Source organism: Coloeus monedula, assembly GCF_965178545.1.
Source record: "Coloeus monedula genome assembly, chromosome: 14".
NCBI classification, from domain to species: domain Eukaryota; kingdom Metazoa; phylum Chordata; class Aves; order Passeriformes; family Corvidae; genus Coloeus; species Coloeus monedula.
This window is the reverse complement of record NC_138794.1, coordinates 17,017,749-17,041,141: the sequence shown is the minus strand read 5'-3', so window position 1 is coordinate 17,041,141 and position 23,393 is coordinate 17,017,749. Positions and strand designations below refer to the sequence as shown.

The following is a 23,393-nucleotide window of genomic DNA, read 5'->3' as shown; positions in this document are numbered from 1 at the left end:
CACTCAACTTGTGTTTATCAGAGGTCTTACTCAGATGGTTCCTAACTTGACCAAGCCATAGGGCTCATTGAGAAGTCTGACAGAACAGTAGAGAGAACAGGCTACAGCCAACACAGTCACCCCCAGCACACCTGGCAGTCTGTTTGCTAGCAGTGGTTGAGGATGAAGTTAGCACTGACTGAAGGAAGCACACTTTTGGCAGTGTGTGTCTAACAGCGATGTACAACAGGCCAAAGCAGTTTCTGTATCCCATCTGAAGGCCAGCTTTTTGTTGTTGTTGACTTTTTGGCATTTCTCTTTTCTCAAAGAAATTTTGTAGATCCACAAAATGAATACTTGGCTGGAAGTGGTTTCAGATTTTTGGAAGTTGTCAGTGCATTATTATTTTTGATTTCCTAACATCATTCTCTGAATTACAAGGTTCAGAAAGCATCCATATTCTGAATTGAGGGAAACAATGAAACAGCCAAAAGAAGTTCATAACCTCTAAGGGCATGGTCTAGAAACCATTTCTCAGCTCAAATGCTGTACAGGATGAAGATGTTCTATATTAAACCCTAATACTGGCAGATAAACAGGAAAAAAGAAAGAAGGCAGCAAGTATAAATACAGTCAACCCCGAATTTGTAAAATGTAGCAGTTCCTCTTCAAAAAAAGTCATTTCACAAAGGTTAAAACATTTACATGTTAAATTTGTTAGGAGACAATTTTATTGTGTACGTATACATGAAAATTAGGAAAGAAAACTGTGAATGGTTAAAAAACATTTTACTTCCCACAGAAAAAGTTTCTAAAGTGAATAAAGACATCCTCTACAGGCAGTAAGTGAAAAAAGAAATAATTTTTATTTTAGTGACTATGAAGTAAAATGAAAAAATTGCCAGAAATTAATAAATGTCTCCAAAGATGAGAATAATATAAGGATTTTTAAAAAGCACTTAGGGAATAGAAGAAGTCTGATATTGGTTTGCCTCGTTAGCAAATGGAAACTGAAATTTTGAAATATAAAAGAGAATGCAGAAAAAGCTGAAGAATTCAATACAGCTACTTGAACAGATTACTTGAAACAGCATAATGTAGATCACTGTTCTATGAAAAAGAGTAACTGTATTAAGAGATAAGGAGGGAAGGAGGAAAGAAATAATGGATTCCCATATATGAAAATTGCTTATGGTTCGGATTGATTTCCAAGGATCATGTATGGATAACAGCAGGAAATAACTGAGAAGACCCTGCAGTGTACATTACACTGAATATCAGATCATCATCTCCAGAGTAGCGAGCACACCACACTGGTAGCCCGGCTTCCCAACTCACCCTTCATTGCTTCTGCTGATTGGATGAGCTCTGTGACAGCACCTGCAACCCGCTTGGAGAAAGAGGCCAGCTGATGCTTTAGCTCTGGAGTTGCTTTTTGAAGAATCTAGAGAAAGGGATACAATGCACATTAGTAAGGATTCCAGAATGCTGGAAGATTCCCAAGGCACTCTAGTGAAAGCTTTATTCTATACAGCAATTGTGTGAGAGCCCAGTGAGAGAACTGTAACTGTCAGTGAAGCACTGGGAGCAAAAGCTTACACTGCAATGTTGGATGCACACCAGGAAAGTGGCACTGCCTTGCACAGCTGCAGGAACTGACAACGTTGTTGGAAGTTCTCAATCCTAAACCTAGGACAGAATTATCCAAAACAGAGGCACACTTGTGAGTATCTGGGAGGAATATGCAGCTTTAGCCCTCCATTCTCAGGTATTTTAGTCATACTTATGCATCAGGCTCAGTCTTTTCACACTCTTGGAGAGAAGGTGATTTTGAAGTATTGACAGACTGGTTCATCCCTATTTCTGAGAGACAGAATTACAGAGTTCTGGAAGTACCAGTTGCCTGTTCTGGAAAAAAATCAGCAATGGTGAACACAAAATGCCAAGACCCTCAAATAGAAGGAAAAGATAAAAATCTCTGAACTAAATTTGTATCAAGTATTAAACTGCACTGCTTCAAATGAAAAACACGAAGACAGTTAGAGAGTGAAGTGGAATTCTTTCCCTGAACAGGAACATCTGCATTTTTAATGACCATATTGTAAAGAAAAATATTAAATTCTGGAAATTTATGTATACTCAAAAGCTCCTTCTGAGAGAAGAGTGACAGACATAGGTAGAGCTTTAAGAGCAAAACAAATGGTTGAGTTGTGAAAGTCACACCCAGGTTTGTTTTTTCTTAATGTTTTCAAAAACTCCCCTGCAAGCCTCTTTGGGTGCACACTGAAAACAGATTGTATCTTTTTGCCAGAGTGTTGCCATACTGCAGTCAAATGCATGACCCATTTACTTTGACAGAATAAACTAAACCAAGTTATTTTCCTAACTTTGTCTGGTAGGAACTCTGCCACACAAGGAATTCTCTCTCTCTGGAACTGCCATGTCAATGCATGTGTGGACTGGTCTCCTGCTTCCTAAGGATGATCCTTAGTCAACAAATTTCCACAGTAATCACAAGTACATGAATCCTCAATGGCTACAATCTGCAACACTAACAAAATATAACAACACAGTTATAACCAAAATTTATACACTGCATAAACTCTTCTCATGGCAGAAACTGAGCACAGAGCACCTCAAGGGTTACCTTCCAAATATAAGCAAAAATGTCAAAAAAATACACACATGTGGTCAGGATTATTACAAAGAATGCCATTTTTTACTCCAGTAACTGTGACACTAGTACTATCTGTCATAGTGTTGACAATGTTGGAACTGAAAAAACTGAGCACATTTTAAAACTAGGCTGTTAAAGAACTGCGTTGTTTTAAAGCCAGCTTAGAACTGTCAGCAGAGTCTCATCCCCACAGAGTCATGGACAACAACCAAAGCTCCAGACTTCCCTCAACTACGCATGGATCAACACAGACCAGGATGGAGCGTATGGATATGCAGAACAGGTCTTGAACCTGAGTAGTACAACTTAAAAGGAGTTTTACTAAGACGAGCATGCCATACAGCTGGAATTAGCGTGTTCCTGGCTCTACCCCTAGCTAGGTGATTAGTGGAATATTCCTTTGAGCAAACAAGTCAGTTTTGTGCCACTTGCCCAATGCCACCTCTGCACAAGTTAATACACTGGGGCTTGAGAAATTTTAGATATTGCATCTGACAACTCTTGCACCTAACAAGTATCATTTTCAAAGAAATATGGCTGTTGGACAACCTCTGGCACCCTGTGCTGAGGCAACCCTTGCAAGCATCCCTAGCCTAACCACTGAGGGTATAACTGAACTTACTGACAACTGTATCACAGGGTGCCAGATGGACTAATTGGAGATTTCCAATCCCCCATGATCTGCGTTTCTGGATGGTGTAAATGAAATGAAATTGCAGACCTAGGGGTTCTAAACCACCAGAGTTTTCTAAGGCAGCCAACACCAGGGAAGGGGCAGGGCGTGGTATGAGGGGGCAGAACTTTCTCAGGGCTTTAGGGCCCTGAACGTAAAGAGGCTTAAGGTAAGAAAGGCCTGTTACTTCAATAAAATGGAACATGCCTTCCTTACCTTAAGCCTCTTGACTTATGCAGAGAGAGAGAGAAATAAAAGGAGCAAAAATTTATTCAAGTCTTCGGTCTGTTCTGGCACTCAGTTTGAAACACATACTGACAGCGTTCTAGGGGTCAAATCTGAAGAACTCACCACAGTACCTCTAAACCAAAAATGGATCAGACATCTAATGCTAAATCACTTACTGAAATACAGCTCTAAGAATTCTATTAGCAAGTTCCAACATTCTTGAACTATTTCCCTGCTAGTGGCAAGCACAACTGTGACTGTAGTTTCATACATATATTTCAGCAAGTTGATGCAAATAATTACACGTGCTCTGTTCTCAGCAACAAAACTGATTTGGGTTTGCTAATCTGCAGTTAGTGGCTGCAAATTTCAGTTTCAGAGACTTTAATACATCAGCTGAGAGCCACCTAAAAGAAATCGCTGGTCATCCATGAAGCTGATCTCTGATTTAAGTCTTCTCCAGAAACATCAATATCTCATAAATGTTAGTTCAAACACATTTCATTGCTTCCTACAAAATTAATAGCAACAGAAGAACAAATATGGGATAATTAATATCTTATGTGATAATTATGTACGGTCAAGAAAAGCCCACTGACAGCAGGATTCATGAGTTTGGATTTGAGTGCAGAAGTTTTATGCAGAACTTCGGGGGTGTCATTTCTGATGTATTGGAGAGTTCTTTGTGAGGCAGTGCTGGCTGAGGATTTTGGGATGGCTTTGAGTAGGTGTGGCTGCAAGAGGCATGTAACAGTGCCTTCATAAAGATTATGAAACCTCTTCAGTCTGGGGGACAGGCCTGTCCCTAATATGTCTAGAGTTTCTGGTGGGCTTAAAAGCATACTGAAACGTCTTATTTTAATTTCTTTGTCAGGGACCTTTCCTAGGTTCAGATCCGTACTGTCTCCAGATCTGATCCAGAATGCAGCTCCATTTAAGTACTCCAGTATGCCTTCTGTCTCACAGTTTGAGCTAAGTATTGGGCTTCCTTTAGCTTGCTCTTCCTAACAACAAAGCTGTTCATAACCTTGTGACAAACTGATAAAAACGTGTCACTAGCAGTCACTAATAGAAAGAGAGTAGAGAGATTACTCTCTCCTTGGACGCAACCCAGTATATGCATGCAGATGACTCCTTACCAGGAGAACATGCTCCAGGAGTTCCAAGTATCCCAGGGTACATTCTGTTCCAAAGCGCAGGGCTCTCTCCCGAACTTCTTCACTCACATCTGGGTGATATGATGCTTGCTGAGGAAGCAAAACAACATTAGTACCCAAAACAGCTCCCACAAGAGAAGATCAACACACAGAGATGGGGGAAAGAGAAGGGAAGAGATTTTTTTGTAGTGTGCAAATGACATTTGAGCTTGATGGCCAGCCATTTCTGTTGTAAGCAAACAGCACTGGAAGAGCAGCAGAGCTGCAGTTCTGTAAAGACTCATTAATGGCGTTAGCTTTACGGAGAGATTTAACACAGCAATAGCACTGCTGGAACCATCTGTTTAAATACAGAGAGAAGCTGCAGCAGAGTCAAGTCTTTGTAAGGATTTCCACTAAGTATAATGTCTAGCATTTGACATAAGCCCGACTAATTCAACCATTTGTTTTTTAATAAAAAGTGAAACCTGCAGCCTCTTCAAGCTTTGTATTTTCTACAATAAACTTCTAGGAAACTTTTCTCTTGAGCAGAAGTACCACTTGTTGCCAAGTGAAAGTCCCCAAAACGTACAGCATTTCCTTTCACAGAACAGCTCCTTCCACTCCTGCAGCCTCTTATCTCCTGTTGGGATGGGGGATTATCTCACGGCTCACTTATTTTCGGCCCTTCCGGCAACCCGCAACATCCCGAGCCAGGGCCGGCGCTGGTCTCTGGGCTCCCTCTGCAGGGAAGCTCGGGATGAGCGGAGCATGGAAACGGCCCGCAGGAGCCGCCTCCCCCTCCTCAAACCGCCAACACCCTGTCTGAGGGGAAGGAAGATGGGAGGAACAGGACTGATTTTCCTCATCTTCAGCATACTTCAAACGAGCTGCTGAAACCCAAAAAATCCAGAACAGTTAAAAAAAAAAATTCAAATAGGGCAAAGGGCTCCCCAGTATTTCTTATGCACACATTGCAAAGCATCCCAAAATGTCTCTTCTGCACTTAAATATTACTGTAACACGGGGAATTAGAGCAAGCATTGGTAGCAGGGAAATATAAAGTTCCTTTTATGTTTTGCATATATAGCCAAGACTGGTATCAGAGTATTTTGGGAGTATTTTTAAGGTTCAGTATATATTCCATATACTTCACAGCAGCCTGAAGAGGTGACAGAAGTTATTTTAGGAAATCATTTTTGTAACCCAGAAACATCCAAACACAACACCAGTGGGGACTCGCAACAGAAATATCTTTTCTTCCAGCCTTGGACAGAAGGTCTGCCCAAACATCTCAGACTGAAACATGGGTACAACTCCTATCCCGTCAGCAGCGCTGGGTGCCTTGTGGAGGGAGGTGTGTTTGAGAGGGCTGCTGTGAGCACCCCCTGGAGCCGTCTCTTCCCCGGCTGAACCACAGCTCGGCCCTGTCTCCTCCCAGGGCCTGTGCTCCAGCCCGGGCCCTGCTGAGCTGCCTCCGGTGCCACCAGCTGCAGCGAGAAGTTGCTTCCCTCAATCTACTGCCTATGGAACGATCTGGGTGATTGCTCACTTCCATCCCTTCCTATGGGTTTGACAGGCCTTTCATATCTGTTTTCTTTCCACCAGCAATCACTACAAATAGTGATACCATGTACAGGTTAATTACTGCATTATTTTATACAAATACGTAATAAAAAGAGAAATTGTTATCTTAGGGGCTGCTCTAACCTTCAATAAATGTAATTGCAGCATTTCCACTGACTTTAGAGTTGTCTCAGTACATGCCACAATAAGCAACCTTATTGTCTTTAGAATTAGCATCTGCTTTTAAAAACAGAATTAGTAATGAGTACTGTAAATTCATCTACAGCAGACCAAACACAGGCATCTATATAATTGCTAATTCAAATTCCTTATACTACTTGCCTTAGGCAACAGGCAATGAAATAGAACTTAAATTCAAATTCTGACACAAGGGAAGTCAGAGCTATGTTTGGTAAAATTCTGCCATAGATCATATACATGCACTTTTGTCTTGGCCCAAAGGACATAAAAATCTGATCATTTATCAGTACTAATTCTACAGAGTAGCTTAGTATCACTGGAAACCCCTCCAGTGTTCGTCAAATACCACAAACCCTAAGTCCCACTGCATCACACAGCTTTTCCAGCATAGTGGGGCTAAGACTGTTGGCTCCTATCCCTAAAATTCAAGGAATGCAGCTTATAACAGAAATGCCATGTACAGTAATCAATTGGTAGAATTAATGGCATAAGATTTCTAAGACTCTGAGCAAAATGTGTAGAAACAAGATTTTCTAAATCAAGTCTAGTTCAAACTGTGTATTTAAAATCTTCGTTAAATGATAGAGCTATTTTCTCATACATTTTAGATAATGCATAGAAGTAGTATTCTTGGAGACTTTTATTTCTGTTTCTCCAATAAATGCTCTTGGTCTTAAGAAAGTAGACAAGATAAAACTAGATCTTAGGCCACGGCACTGCATCACTACAGGCAAGTAAAATTATTCCCAGCCCTTTCCCTTCTGTGGACTCCTTTCTTTGTGAAAGCAATTCCCTGGGAGATCATGAAGGCTTTTCCAGCATCCCAAACCTCCACTGTTCCATTTGCAGGAAGTTTCATCCTGTTAGCCACTTACAATGCATGAACCACTTGGAAACCATTAAATTAACTGGGAGCAAATGTAACCATAAAAAAAGGAATGTTCATAAATAGATGTTCAAAAGTATTGGGCTGTGCATGCATGGGAGTATCTTTGTAACATTACTGAAAAAAGAGGATTCTGTTCTGAGAATTTGCTGCATGTTTGGAAACACAAATCAAAATGTGAAGCATGCAAAGTGGTCAAGAACTATTAGACACTAAAAAAACCTGTCACAAAACTAAGTCAATATAAGAAGTTTCATTCAGTGGTTTTGTAGAAAGGTATTTCTAAATTATATTAGAAGTTGTACTTTTGCAAGAGGATTATTTTAAAAACAAACATATTCCTTCTGTTTGGGCAGTATTAGGCTAAAAATTAACCTGGGACTGATGTAGGCAGTTAGGATTTGACCAAATACTGAAAATCAGACACCACACAGAGAACACTATTATTTCACTGTCACCTTCCATACATGGAAAGACAAAAGTAACTACGATTTTCAGGCAAAGGCAGTTTGCTGCTACAGTCACTACAGAAAATCAAAAGGAATGAGATGTTTATAATCCCATTTCTTAATTATTTATGCCTAGATTGTTTTATCATCAGAACAAAGCCAAATGGCTTAACAGTCATTTATATAGCATACAGTGTAGAAAACAGGGCTACACTATTTTTATGGGGTTACTGCTATTATAAAAAATTTGCAATAAAAATTGCACACATTTTTGAAAAGCAGAGAAGAAATTGAGCAAACCAACAGGTTTAGTCAGGGGAAAAAGAACCACTAAAAATAGACCAGAGTGATTTCTTTCACCATTCCTATCTCTGTTCTAGGAATACTGAAATTATATTTGTGACCACAGGAATATTTGTATATTCTACTACTTGCACAGATTGTTTGTCTTCTGACTGGAAAACAGGACATTTCAGCTCAAATAAAATTCCTCTTTTTCACAAAAAGAAAACAGTGAATATTAGTGCTGGGGTTTTTTTGTGTGCATAGCACACAAAATCATTTCTGAGAGAGAGAGTCCCTTAAAATTATCTTACCCATTAACTTTCTCATATGAAAAGCAGAAAACTAAACAAAATATATTATGTTCTATGGATTTAGAGGCACACAAACACAAGAAGATCAGTCTTAGGTAAGGAAGGGAATCTTTACCTTACAAGCTGTTAGCATGTCAGCTACGGCTTTGCGGCTCAGATTTGCTGTAGCAATCACATCCTCCTGCCTGCATGAGTTCCCAGCTGCAACAGCTTTGGCAGTTGCCATGGTGATTCCTTTCGTCATCCGGATTGATTCTTCAGGTGATGATGTCTTTTCTGGAACCTCGCTGGACTGAAACACCTAAAAGTGAAAGCAGAAGGAAAGTCTGATACCAGTCAACTCAAAGCAGAACAACCATGAGAAAGAGACAGCAAACGGAAGCAGCGTCCAAACAGCAGGAAATTAGAAACATATTTGGAGTACTTGGATATCATTCCTGCTTGTAATGGGCCTGGATCCGATAAGCCTGCTCACCTACAGACACCAGAGAGAAACAATAAGCTGAGGGAAGGAGACAACAAAAAAGGTTAACCCATTCATCTCATCTGCATTTAACTACCCACATGACAGTTGTTACAGGCAGCTGTTCAGAACCTTTCAGGATGAAAAGAATTACTGTTCCTTTCATTATATTCTTTTCTGATCCTGACTGCTGTTTAGGCTGGTCTACTCACATGAGGAGATCCTTCCCCTGCAAAGGCTGGACCCTACCAAGTGCTTGTTGATAGCACAGAGCAGTAGAGACTGAGAACATCACCACTAAAATATTCAAATGTGTCTTAAAACAGCAGAGGTGGAGCGTTGTCTCTTAGGCTATATTTAGTCTCCCTTAGAAGCCTAAAGATATAATTTTGCAGGGTGAATCATGTGAAAATAGTTCAAACTACTTGACAGTACGCACTACTCTCATGAATATTGGAATTCAGGAACTGTGGGAAGATGTAGGTAACAAAAGCTGCACAACCTTACTTTGATCACATTTTCTTTTCCTGAGCTTTAGTCTGTATTTGCTTGCCATTCTTTTACTGTGCAGAGGCAATTTGCAGTGCACAATTAATCAGGTGGTTTCTTGACCACACACAGTGCAACCTAAGCCAGCCAGTGGTTTCAGAATGCAAATGTCTGGACAAAAAAGAGCCTGGTCTATCCTGTGCTCCCAGTTCCTAAGTTTTTCACTTCCTCTCTCCAGAAATAGAAGCAATGTTTAAAAATGAATTCCAGTTATACATGTGAAGACATCCCTCAATGTTGCTGAGATTCAGCCCCTGGAATTCCAGATCAAGCCTGACACATTTTCTTGATTACCTATGTGCCACCCTCTGTTCGCCCCATAAAAGAGATGACAATACCACAACCACAGATCCATCCCTTAGCAATGCTGACAAAAGCAAGAGGAACATTTCAAACAGATACCAACTAAACTGAGAAAGAAGTGATAATGCACAGTCCTCCAATGACACATCTGAACAGGTTTTAGCTCAGTTACACGATGGGATGTAACAGCCAGGCCTTCATGAGAATACAAGACATGTGAGATATTGTACAGAACATGCCTGATCAGGTACCAGATCAGGAGGTTTGACCACTGCCATATGAATTCCCAATTACTATATACAGATATTTATAAAGAAAGCATTTTAAAATAAATTTCCTCATTACAACAGCTTTGCTCACACAGCGAAAACTGGATGTTTGATGGAGAGCATTTGACAAGACAAAATTAAGCCAGTGCAGTTATGGTGTAAGAATTGCTAATCCACAGACTATACAACAAAGCATTTCCTGCTGAAGACTGTGTCTACAGGGTTTTTTAAATAAAAATCGACTGTAAGTAAAGGAAGGAAAAAATCAGGCTTCTTCACAAACATGCAGGTATTAATTTATGTCACTCACTACTATGCCAGTAAAAAAACCCCCTAACTATACTTTCATATATCTTAAAGAGGAAGGAAAACAATTGTCATGGTGTAACACCTAATTTGGGAGCGAATTCCACGCTACCATTAATTCGTGCTTACACAGAATATCAATAGCAGGCCATGTACCACTGGTAGGATCGTTTCATAATAAGGGAAAAATACAAAAAAAGATTAAACTGCAGACACAGTATAGGAATGATGCTGAGGGGACACTACCAAACCCAGGATCAAAAAAGTGAACAGAAAAAAGTATCAGCAGTGAAAGCTTAAGGTCTAAGAAAAAAGGAAGCAGTTAATCCCAGCTTTGTATAAGGCCATACTTGCAGAACCCACTATGGCTATTTAGTTCTGTACCGTGAGCTCCTGTTTGATGTATTCAATTGTGGCCTCAAGGGCTCTTGTCCCTCGAGTAGCTTCATCCTCTACTGCTTTAACAGTCTTCAAGAGGGATGTGACATTTGTTACCATCACCTGAAGAAGAGAGAAGTGAAGACAATAATATGTGAATCCTACCTCCCATTTTCAGAGACGGCAGGTATGAAGCAAGGCAAATTAAGCTGGGAAGCATTGTTACTTCTAGTAGGACCTAGGAGACTTCATGAACTCTACTTGTTACAGGACTAAATACCAACTCTTGTGTTGGTCATGATATCATGGTAATTAAACAAATAAAGAAATTAGTTTTCAGGCAATCAGAAATTGCTGAAGTCAAAGTTCCACATGTTTATCAAATGTGACTGAACAGACACTTTCAAATAAAATCTAAGAATAAGGTTTTACCTTGGCAGCACCTTTCAGCTGGTACATGGATGGATCATCTGCTGGTTTGCTGGCAGCTCCTTTGGTAGCACCAATGAGATCAGAAAGGGCTTTTGCAACATCCTTGATAGCATTGATTAGAACAACCTATGGAATGAGAACTAGCTATAAGACTCAGGCAGTAAAGGGTGTCTGCATGAGAGTGTGATTTTTAGAACACAGCTAAAAATAAAAATCAATGTTTTTTCAAACATCTGCAATATGCTTGCCAGCCTGCATTTCACTGAGATCCAAACAAACAACTAAAGAAATACTTGGGATAATCCATATGGAAAAGTTGGAGGGTTAATTGAAAAACAAGACAGGTATAGCTGGAGAATGGCAAGAGTTTGTCAGCCTACACAAATAACACAGAGCAGAGTCCAGTCAATAAGCTGGATAAGCAGCTTTAAAGACCTGCAAGCTCTTCAGAACAAAAATGGGACGAGCCAGAGGTCCAATCACAAGTTAGTAAAAATGAGACAAATACTTTGTCAGGAGCATCCTAGCTGGAACACAGTGGTGAAATAAAAGCAGAAGGGTTACAAAAAGGCCTGATTAGTTCCACCCAATGCTTGAGCCTCTTGACTGTACTCTAAACAAGTGATATCTGAGTAAAACCAGAAAAATCCCAGAGGAGATAAACCATATTGTGTTGCTGAAAAGCATAAATCACACAAAGTTTTACCAATTGGAAACTGTCCCTGTTCTCTTTAAGAGTATCAGAAAATCTTAAAACATCTCACCTGTGTTTCAGGATCATCAGATCCCAAGCTAGCTGCTCCCAATTTTACTACCTCAGCAAGTTGAGTGATGGTGTTAGCTGATGACTGAGCTGCTTGGGCCAGTTTGTCCTGACTTGAGGCAGCTCCAGAAACCAACAATTTTGTGTCTTCAACTAAAGCTTTTGCTGTTTTCAGGATGTTTTCCCTGTAGCAAAAGAAGAGGAAGCAGGGAAGGAAGTGGAAAAGGAGAAGAGAGAAAAAATGTGTTTTCCAGTGTTATGGTGACTAACAGCTACATGAAAGAGTTTATCTAAATCATCATGCCAGTATCCATTCATAACATAGCACAGGTCAGGGAGTAAGTTAAAAAAAAAAAAAAAAAAAAGACAACTATTAAAACAGTAGCAGAGCATTTGGGGCAAATGCAGGGCAGTGTAATAAAACGAGCCCATATTTAAAAGAAATACATAGGGCAATAGCATCATAGAGCATTGTATTTGAATACTAAAAGAAAACCTGGCCATGCTGTGAGAAAAGTACCAGCTGTTCAATGTCCACATTAATCAGCATATTGTAAAGAAACTAAAGTGATCATGGGTGAGGAAGGTAGAAGGAAGAATGGCAACAGGAACAGAGTGTGTGTCCTGGTCAGGGTTCCCCACCCTCTTCCACCCACATCTGTGTTTTGACATTTCAGGACAACAAATCCAAAGCAACATCTGGGTAAAAGAAAAAATCACTTTGAGTATGTAGTTCACAAACAAGTCAAATCCCAGGTTTCCTGTTTCTCCTCTCACTCCCCTGCTTCATTCAATTTCATTCACAGGAATCCAGAAAGGTAAAATTTTATCTCCATGTGCCAATCTCTTCTGCCAGTTCCAGTGTTCCCCTGGCATGCACTCTTCCATCTTTTTCAGCAGCACTGACCTGTGATCTGCAAATGATTCGTTGTTCTCAGCATTAAGGGTTCCAGCAGTAGCAAACATGATAGTGGTGTCCAGATCTGCAATTATCCCAGACACAGCACTGGCTGCAGTAATACAGGCTTGTGTACCTTTGTTCCCTGCCTGGAGGGCAGATAAAACCAGCGAAACCTAGAAACAACATAAAGCAACAAGGTGGTCACTGAAAGAAAGTTGGTCCTGTGAATCATTACTACTCTCTTTATCAGCTTTAACTTTACTTACAAGGTACTGTCTACCCCTGCCTAAATTTGGAATTGTCACTACTCCTGGGATATATAATGATGGAAAACTGGTACAGCTGACAGCACACGAACACAGGCTGAACCAAGGATGTTTGGTGAAATCTGAAAGCAGCTGACACCAACCCTCAATGTTTGTGTGCAACAAAAGGAGAGAGATGCCATCAAAAAGGTTCAGCAAAACTACACACACCGTTTGTTTGAAGGGGATGTTTCCAAGGAACAAGAAGCCCCACAGAGTTTGAAGATGCAGTTCTAGGCAGTTACTTTGGCCCTGTCCTAAAAGGGGAGGATGTTGCTACATGAAACCACATGTCATTGACCAACCTCACAGTAACTTATAGCCAGGGAGTGCCTCATAAGGCACAAGAGCCATCTCACATCTTAGGATATTGTTTTGGACCAATCTCCCTCTTATAGGAGGCTGAAGTTTTATTGCAAGGCCTGAGCAAGGACTAATCACAGGCTAATCCAGCACATGAACACTGAACGCTTGAAAGAAAAGTAAGACCTTTGAGTAATTCAGACACTATTGTACTGGAATGCAAAGTCATAAGAGTTTCCTGAATCCAGTTTGACTGGTTTACTCCCAGTGGAAGCTTGGTAGACAAACACCATGGGGTAACATGGAAGGCTGTCTCACCTTTTCTGTGACAGCACGAGCACATTCTATCAACTCCCTTTTGGTGTAGCTGTCTGTAGGGCAAATCTGGAGAGCTCCGGCTTTTTGCACAAGAAAGATACACCCATGGCCAAGTTCCTGCACCCGAGTCCTGATCTGGAACCCGATCTAGATGGTAAAGGCAGCACAGGGAAAAAGGAAGAAAGAACAAAGCAAACAAGTAAATGTCATGCTGGTACACTGTGTCAATAGAAATGGAAACAGTGTCTCTCTGGCGAATCTTTATTACCAATATTCCACCCACAACTACACCCTCTGCAAGACCGGGAAAAAGGAAACAGATGTAATTTCACCTACGCATGAAGCACAACGCTATAAAAGGCTCACTGATGAAACAGAGCAGGAGTGACCCAGAGCCCAGGAAAGAGAAGGGATAAGGCAGGTACCTGAGTCAAACAGACATAATTCAAGCACACACAACTTCACATTTAAATGCAACTTCATCCTCCAGAACAGCCCTGTCAGTGTGAGCTGCACTCAAGGTACGTGCAACACATAAAAAGCACACATTTACTGTACACTGCTGAAACTGGGTCAGAAAGTAATTGACTCTCTTTGCTTGGTTTTGAACCTTTCAGAGTCTCCACTCTCCAGAATCAACTACATCCATGCAGAACACTGAAATGTGGAAAATCCTGCTATTACTGCTTCTGATTTATTAATAATCCTGCATCCTAAGACGTGTGGTCCCTGTTTCAAAACATGATAGTTGTAGTCCCTGCATATATTCTGTCATTCAGGTGTGATTTGGGATTAATAAATGAGCAGGAATCACAGCCATTAGTATCACAAAGGGAATTATTTCAACCTCAGGCACAAAGTAACGTGCAGAAATGGTAATTCAATTTTACAATATCGAGCCAAGTGCAAGCCATTGCTCTTCACGTAGCACAGAACACTCAAGCAGTGTATCAGCAGGATGCATAAGCACAAAGTCAAAAACTCTTTGAAGGACTTTTATGTAGATAATCTGATACATCTGGAGAAGGTCAGATACCCTCTTACCCCATCATGACAAAGTTTGTCTATGCTCCAGTAAGAAGAGAGGGGTGAAAGAGCTGTGCAGTTGTGCTCAGAGAAGATACAGCAACTCCCAGAACAAGTGAATACAACTGAGGTGAACAGCCCATCCTCCTCACTTAGCATGAGGCAAGACACTTCTCCCACATCATATTCCAACTCTGAGCTATGGGAGATGTCCTTCAGCAAAAGATACTTGTGCTCCGACTGCTTGCATTAATCTCATTTTCAGGACAGGAAGTTATATTTAAAATCACTTACAGGCAAGATAAGAAAAGCATATACATATTTGTAACTTGTAAAAACATGCAAGATTGAAGGAAAGCCACATAGTAACAAGTTAAGAGTTTTAGGAGTTTTCTTTGTATTTGCAAGTTGCCTGTAAGTGAAAGCCCAGGTAATTTAGGAGGTTCTGTTACGGTCTATGGAATTATCCACTTTTATCCCAAGCTGTTTCTTTCTGAAGCCAGACAGAGATTTTGACAAAGGATTCTGTTCTTTGATTGGACAATTCTTATAACAAGGGCTGTCACCTTTACTGTGTTCTTCACAGTAAAAGAACATCCTTGTTAACACCACCGTGTACAGAGAATAAAGAGGTCTAAAAACTGCAGACCTCCTCTGGTTCTGCCGTAGCTGCAGCCATTCGGCCCTGGAGAGCCAAATGCCCATAGTCATTGGTCATTTGCGATGCAAGTCCTCCCAGCTCCTCCGGGTTAGTAACCGACTTAGTCATCTGAAAAAAGAACACAGGCGAGAGAAAAAGAAAATTGACAGGCATGAGAATAACTTGTTAATACACCCCCAGATTAGAAGCACACTCATCTGTTTGGCCCCGCTGATAAAATGGGGTAATCCACTTGTCATGGAAGGGACCTGTCCTCCAGCAAGAATTCCAGAGGAAACTCAAGCAAACATGCTTTATTAGAGTCATGGGTAACCAGGCAGTCGCTGAACACACGGAGGAATCAAAGAGCAGCAGTTAGAGCCAATCCTTCACTCTTTGACACAGAGCCAATCCTTCACTCTTTGAGGGGCCATTGGCCAGGTACAGTTATTCAGACTGGGAAAGGAAGTGGGGTTTTTGTGTCACAGCCACCTTATTTTGTCAAAGGTGAGCTAAGCCTCATCACTCAGCTGAGACATGGGAGCATGAAAAAAATCTGAGCACCAACGCAAAACACATCTCCGATGAGGGAACAGGATGGAGAAGGAATAGGCAGGATGACACAGAATGTCTCCGTAGGGTATCAGTATAAATAACTGAATCTCTCTTTAGAAAATTCCTGCCTTTTAACATAGATAACACAGATAGTTCTTCTGTCTCAAATTAATGTAAGTAAAAGCAACTGAGGTCCATCCGTGGGACAAAACTAGCTTTAGATAAATTTCTACTAGCATAATCATGGACCCATCTTGACTGCAAGAGCAGTCGACTTTGTGAAAAATCCTGCCTGTAGCACTCATGAACAGTCCTCTCCATTCTCTCAACAACAAATTAGCAACCACAGTACTGTTCCAAGGGAAAGCACATGGACGCATTACTGTGAAACGCAAGTCAAGAAAAATCTCAATTCAACTTTTTTCTTTTATTAAACCCAGGTGAGTCATAGAAATGCAAGAAAAGGACAGTGTGGGATGCTGATCTGCATTCATTCATTAAGCATTACAGGGCTCTGAAAACACTGGTGTTATTTCACAGGCTTAGTGAAACAGTAAGTGTGAAAGGGTATCCTGAAGTTGCTGATAAACAAAAGGTGGCATTTCAGCCCAGTTAAATGGGCTGATGAAAAAAGCACGTGGTTTGCCTTTTATTTCTCCTTGAAAATGAGCCAATTAAAGAGCTCTTGTGCAGAAGAGCCACAATACAAGCCAGTGCTCCTCCCGAAGAGGACCCCTCTATGATCACACCACTAAGACGAAAGAGTTAAATTGACAAAATCATCACTCCTTTTGCTCCATTACCCCTAAAGAAAGAGGGTTATTGAAAATCTGATGATCAAGAGTGTCTCAACACTGCACAAATAATTCCACATTCCTTATGTACACAGAGTTTGCACCCGGTTAAAGTAATTTCTTACCATTTCCTGTGCTGTTACAGCAATGGCTTTAGAATATTTCACCACAGTGGTCTGATAATCAACAAAAGTTCCTTTTGGATCTGGAGGTGTACCTTCATCCAGCTGCATGAAAGAGGGAAAAACACAGCATTAAAAAGTCACACTAAGCAGCATACTTTACAGGCAATAGTAAAATTATATATTCAATTCTATGACCTCCTCTCTCTCAAGATACTCAAGTGAAAACAGTGCACCAGGATGTAGAGAGAAGCTCAGCAAATACTTGAGCCCAGGTTATGAGCCTAGAAGATGCTGAGAATGTGCAGTGCAAAGTTTTTGAGCATGAGGTTTGCTTCTCATGCAAGGTCAAACAACCTCTCTTCTCAGCTAATATAGAAAGAAAGGTGCAAAAGTTATAAACCAAAATGTTCATGCCAGTAGATAATGTAAGATTTCTTTATGTGCTAAAGTTGTCAATCTTTAAGTCACGATAGGAAAAGCCAAATATTTGGATTGAACTCATGTACACTTTGCAACTATACATCTTCAGCAGAATGCATTATGAAGCACAGCACAGCATTTCAGGCTTTGACATCATCTTCTCTGAAAGTAATTTGCTTCACAGTTAGCCTGCTGTTCATTTAAGAGACTAACATGAAAGATAAGGAAAAAAAAAAAGGAAGCAAAAATAAGAGGCACTTGACCTAAGATGAGAGTTAAATGCTAAAATATTACTGAACAAAATATTTTGTAGGAATTCTACTGACAGGTACCATGTAGGTTGCAAACGTGAGCACCATGGCCCACATCAGTTTTATTTCACAATATGCAAAATCAAATAATCTTCAGGTTTCCTGTGACAACGTTTCATGACTGACCACTGAATCAGCCCCAGTTCCTCCAAAGCCTTGCAGTGTGGATCAGCTTTCAGGCACAAAGTGAGAAAAGGGTCAATTTCTATGCTCACCTTGGTCATTGCCTCTGCAATTGAGTCTACCATACCCCCAACCATGCCAACTTCACTTGCGGCTTCATTTAAGGTGACCATGATGTCATCCACAGCCTCCTTCATCAGTTGTGCAGCCTCAGTGATGGCATCATGAGTATGAGATGCCTGGAGGACACAGAATGAGAAAACCGAGATAGTCAGAGGATGTTCCCTACAAAACAATGTGAAAATCAGAAGCATAAGAAATTAAAACAGTAACGGCACTGAAAATAACATTTCTGGGCAAAGAGGACAAGTAAAACACTGCAACAAAGTGGACAGAACAAAACTTGTCAACTCCAACAAGGAGCCATGGCACATGACACTTTCAGCCTCAGGTGCCACAGTCTTTTGAATGTCCTCTAAAGACGGTGGCTCTTTGTAAGGCGCAAATCACAGCTGAGTTATGAACAGTCGTGTGCTGCTGCTCTTTCCTGGCAAGATGCCGTGCACCAGACAGGCCCTGGTTTTTAACCATTTGCTTTCTCTATGAGAGCCTAGACAGCTCTCATACCCTGACTTTGTGTCCCCTGAGAGGATGCTGTGAGGAGACTGGAATCCTGTCTTGGAGAAATGTTTCCACTCTCAGAGACATCATGAGAGCTGCCACTGGCACTTTCACTGCAAACATATCCCTTGACTGTACAACAGGTACGCACTGGTTTTTCTGTTCTACCTGCCTTCCTCTCAACCCTTAATACCACACAACCACCTTACCTTGGGGTTTCCTCCCCCTTCTTTGGCAGCATACAGCATCTGTAAGGCAGATTCTGCTAGAGTCTTGCTCTGGTCCAACACAGTCATCTGTTGCTGGTGATTCAGTGTCTTGGATGCCACACCAACTGCAGCTAAAACCAGGGGTTCGAAGTAACTCGCCAGCTGTGTTACCTAAGAAAGCAAGAACAACCCCAGAAAGCCATCAACCACATTTCTCCGGGTGAAACTGAGAGAAAGCACATTCCCTGTTTACCATCGGGATGTGGGTTAGCTCAAGGAGCACAGTGTGCTTCTGCAATGTACAGCGTTGGGTTTGGATCATGTGCCCAGGAATTGTGTCTCCCCTCACTGTCCACCTCCTTTGCAAAGCCACACGTCTCCTCCTTCAGAAGCACATGGTCCCTTGAGGTCATACTAAACCGTGTTCAAGACAGTCACAGGAGCCACATGTTGTTCAAGAGCATCCCTGAAAACCATCTCCTCTGGGCAAGGGAGGAACCTCTCAATCTTTGTTGCCTCTACAGTTTTTACTCTCAAGAATGTATCACAGGATGAGAACTTGCTATGTGAGAAACTACTAAATCTTGCAATAACCACGGTAAATATGCTTTTGGTATGTGCACTCTAACATTTGGTTTTTTGGACAGACATCTGATAAGCACAAGTTTGACTCTACTTACACTCCATGTAACAGTGAACATTTACACAAAGTCCCTCACCAAAAATCTCAGTGAGAATATCTTTCCTCTGGCCCAAAATGTAAACCGGTTTATTTGGGTCTTGGCTTGGAGTATTTGAAAATTCCAGATTTTTTTCTTCTTACAAATGCTTTCTTCTGCTCTCCCATAGGAAGAGAAACTGCTATGAAATTGAGGTCTTCCCTAACATTCAGCTGTCCGAGATTTCAAATGCCTTTTTCATGGCCAGACAGTACCTTGTGCCCCAGCTGAGCTGCCTCTCCCCGAGCTGCGGTGGCAATGGGATCGATGAGGTGGCCAATTTCCTGTACAACTGATGTCAGCTGCTCCTGTAGAGCCTAAGAGAAAGAGGAATTGTCAGTTGCTGTCACAGCTGTTCTCTTACCAAGTTGTACCACACTCGACAATCACCCTCAGATCAGCCAACATCCTCAAAGCTGTTCAAATGACCTGCTATGGCAGGATGCAGAAACCCACACTGCTGGTTTCCCTCACATACTGGCTCATTTCTTCTCCCTTACCCTCTTTCAACAACAGCAACCCTGAGATGGGCCTGCTCCTCTTTAGGTTTATATGACAAGTCCGGGGAGAGAGTGCTGACAGCAGCAAACTCAGGGCTAGGTGTCCTTTCTCACTGTAATGTGACCAAGGCCCCCCGACACCTCCCAAACTGTTTTTGCCCTGACAAAGATTTAGTATCACTGCACCAATCAGAAAACTGCCAGGAGCACTGATTTAAGTTTGAAGAAATGTTTTTCAAAGCAGAAAATATAGCACAAGAACAAAAACCTCTGTAGACTTTGAAGCTAGCAGGAGAAATCCACTGGCAAAGGAAAAATGTCACATCTCTGAGGGGCAGAGATGAGGAGTGACCACCTGAATACCATCTGCAGGACAGGAGTAAACATTAAAAGCATATTAATGGCCTGGTCAAGACATAAATACTGGCTTTTAGTTCAGAGGCACTTGATATCTTGGCAGCCATCAGGATTAAGGTCACTCTCTTGAAAGGCAAGAGAAAAAAAAATACTATTTTTGCCCTTTTGTTACATTCTGCTTTGTAAATAACTGCCATTTTTGGTAACACTTATTTCAGTTCAACATAGTGTCCAAGATAACTTCATCATTTCAATAAAAATGAATTACGACATATTTCCTGCAACAACTTCTTTTGCACAGCTTAATTTGGTCTGACATTTCTAGTATGCAGCGTTACAGTCCAAAGAAACCACTCCAATAAATACATAATTTCAAGAAGCTACAGTATGAAAAGACAAATACCAAGCTGAGAATCTCAACATGAGTTACTGGGGAAGGAGACAGGGAAGAGGGCACAGAAGGAAGCATTCTTAAAGTGAACATATCAACATCAACTTCGAATTTCACTTCTTAAAGGACAAAATAGGCATTAAGAAAAAGGACATCGACATTTATGTCACTGGTCTTCTAGCAATAGATTAGCTTCAGAAACTAATCTATTATGACTCTTCAGAAACTAATCCTGGCCTCCACAGGGCAAGGCATCACAAAAACTCTATCAGTCTGTCATATCAGCCTAGGAAATCAGACTAATATGTGGGTGGCAGTAAAAAAATAACTACTTTCACCCCTACTTTTCCCTGGTGATTCTGGGATCTTTGGAGAAGTGATACACATTGGTCAGCCTATGACTTTGCCTAGAAAGATGCGCGTAAGGACGCTCCTCCCCTCACTGGCAGTGGATTGTACTGTGATTGAGCAGCAGGGGGCGAGGCTGTTCAGCACTCCTCTGTTGGTGCCTGTGCTCTCTGCCTCACCTCCACGGAGATGTCATCCCTGGTGGCCAGGCTCTGGCTGACAGCGGCGAGCGAGGCCTGCTCAATGTCCCTGATGCATCTGTTGATCCCATCGATGGAGAAATCACATTCACGCTGCCCTGGGGCCTTGTCCCTGCAACACAAGAAACACTAAAGTGAGCATGGTGGCAAGGAGCAGGGTCTTTCCTGAATGCACACAGGCTCACTTTAAAAAAAAAAAGCAAAAACAAAACAAGAAAAAAAACCCAAAAGCTGTTTCCCACATATTGCATGTTGGTACAGGATCTGCATGAAGGTAATATTAGCTACAGTGTTCATTTTCTATTACATTTACCTTAGAGTGAATTGGAGGTGGAACCAGAAGGAGAACAGAATACAAACACAGAACAGCCCTATGCTGCAGGGTGCTGCAGTCATCAATTACAATTAAACATCCAGTGTAACTGGGGAGATATTGTGCATCACAGAGTAATTTCCATCAGTGAAAAATAACACAGTGCTAATGGCCATATGGCATTTTTCTTTATGAACGGCTGCTCAATTACTACAAAAGACATACCTGATAGAGGTAATAAGACTCTTGATAGAATCTGAGACCGTATGGGAATGCCCTGCTAGTACAGACCATGTAGGAGGATCTTTGGGATTGATAGCTAGAGAACGGGCAGTTTTGATCAATGAAGATGAGCTCTCCAACATTGTCTTAGCAGAAATCAGAATTGGTTCCTGTGCTCGTGATCCCTGTGGTCAGGAAGGTATAAGAACAGAAAGAACATTTAAATTATTATTTGAGTTCATCCACACTTCCTGCTCCTAAAAGTCTATTTAATTAACAGCATTAAAATGGAATTATAATTTCCTCCATTGTACTATCATATTCACAGATAGTCAAGACAGAAATAGAACTAAAATAATCAGTCCAGCAATTTTCTCTGAAACATGCTTAAGGAACACATCTCAAGAAAAGCATCTTCCAGCTGAGAAACAAGAGAAAACAACGACACTTGTCTAGTCGCAGACTACAGAAATATCATTGAAAATACACTTTGTCACAAAAACTGTCATCTCCAACAGATGTGCTCTTTCTCTTAGTCAGACTACTAACGTGATGACTGATGACTCTTAACTGGGTTATCATCTGTGTATCTATTTTATTGCCAATAACCTGGTAAACCCAGGTACCACAGACCTGGAGAACATTCTTAGATTTCAGTTACAGCCCCACAGCTGTAAGATTGCAACAGTTACTGGATCATCTGATATTGCCATCTGGATCAGAGCCTGAGAAGCAGCCCTTAGAGGGCCAGTAACAACACATGACCTCTACTCCAAAGCTTTTACGAAGCTTGAGGGGTTTGCTTTTTTATCTCTTCTCCCTGTGCAAAGCAACCCCAAACCAATGAATCCCTTATTGGTCTCTTCAAAGGAATTTCTACTCTGCTGTAGTTACACAGTTTGAGGATGGAGAAATTGTGGGCAAAAGCAAAAAACCCAGCAACATCCCTTCAATTCTTTTCAGAACTAAAGAAGTTCCATTTGTTAAAACCACTCTTGAGGGGGGAAAAAAGTGGATATTTATTATTGTATTGCATGGAAGAATCCAGCTACTAAAACATGCGAGTCACCTGTGCTGTATGGCTTTGCTAACAGCAGACTTGCAGCACTTACTGCAGCCAAACTGTGCATCCTACCGGTGGAAAAGTCAAAGTCAGAAGTTAAACAAAAGACAGCAGAATGCCCAGTGAACACCCAGAAACCCAAGGACTTTGGGGGATTTACACTCACTCTCTCCCAACATGTGATTAATTCAACATTTTCAACTTTTGAAAGGTGGAAATGCAGCATCCTGCCTTACCTCAGTGCTGATCTGTGCTGGGATGCTGACAAACTCTGGATTTGAAGCAAATGCTGTCAGATTTTCCACGGCCTCTATTAAAGGTGCAGTGGCAATTCTGCACTTGTTGCGATTCTCCTCAGAGAAATCTCCATCCAGCGCCTGGAAATGGAATCAGGATTGAGCTCTCTCTGACTGGGTTTCTTTATTAAAATTGAAGGAAGATGGTTTAAGCCTTCCTACTTTTAAACTGCTATGTGTTTATATTTGAAAGCTCCTCTGCAAACAAGGTTGAAGCAAAGAATGTGATCTTTTAGGTGTGATCTTCTTTCTGTAGCTGGTTACTGACCCTAAACTTTAAACTGCTGCAGGTTTTCTGTCATTGCACTCCAATGACACTCTCAAGTTGTGTCCCAGGACCTCACACTCCAAAGGGCAGAAGGAGCTAACTTCCACCTTTTTATGGTTTGTGAAGGTGGTTGTTTCCTACAGATTGATTTTTAAATTTTTTACTTATTTCTGTTTTAAGCAAAGCAGTAATATATTGCTGTCATTTTCAC

The 23,393-nt window shown here is 41.2% G+C and overlaps 1 protein-coding gene across 5 annotated transcripts in view; it reads right to left on the bottom strand.

Annotated features, from left to right (window-relative positions):
* The window catches only part of TLN2 (talin 2), a 144,706-nt gene that overhangs the window by 15,633 nt on the left and 105,680 nt on the right, over positions 1 to 23,393 (bottom strand). For 4 of the 5 annotated variants that reach the window (XM_082290388.1, XM_082290387.1, XM_082290391.1 and 1 more), the window contains 16 exons: positions 22,855 to 22,995; positions 21,559 to 21,740; positions 21,000 to 21,132; positions 19,440 to 19,541; positions 18,506 to 18,676; positions 17,768 to 17,914; positions 16,822 to 16,923; positions 15,357 to 15,476; positions 13,682 to 13,828; positions 12,762 to 12,928; positions 11,856 to 12,039; positions 11,092 to 11,217; positions 10,666 to 10,782; positions 8,507 to 8,692; positions 4,697 to 4,804; positions 1,318 to 1,423 (listed from right to left, as the gene is read on the bottom strand). In XM_082290388.1, the coding sequence (XP_082146514.1) occupies positions 1,318 to 1,423; positions 4,697 to 4,804; positions 8,507 to 8,692; positions 10,666 to 10,782; positions 11,092 to 11,217; positions 11,856 to 12,039; positions 12,762 to 12,928; positions 13,682 to 13,828; positions 15,357 to 15,476; positions 16,822 to 16,923; positions 17,768 to 17,914; positions 18,506 to 18,676; positions 19,440 to 19,541; positions 21,000 to 21,132; positions 21,559 to 21,740; positions 22,855 to 22,995 (2,239 nt within the window). The remainder of the gene's footprint in view (positions 1 to 1,317; positions 1,424 to 4,696; positions 4,805 to 8,506; positions 8,693 to 10,665; positions 10,783 to 11,091; positions 11,218 to 11,855; positions 12,040 to 12,761; positions 12,929 to 13,681; positions 13,829 to 15,356; positions 15,477 to 16,821; positions 16,924 to 17,767; positions 17,915 to 18,505; positions 18,677 to 19,439; positions 19,542 to 20,999; positions 21,133 to 21,558; positions 21,741 to 22,854; positions 22,996 to 23,393) is intronic. The other variant, XM_082290390.1, reaches the window with a different exon arrangement.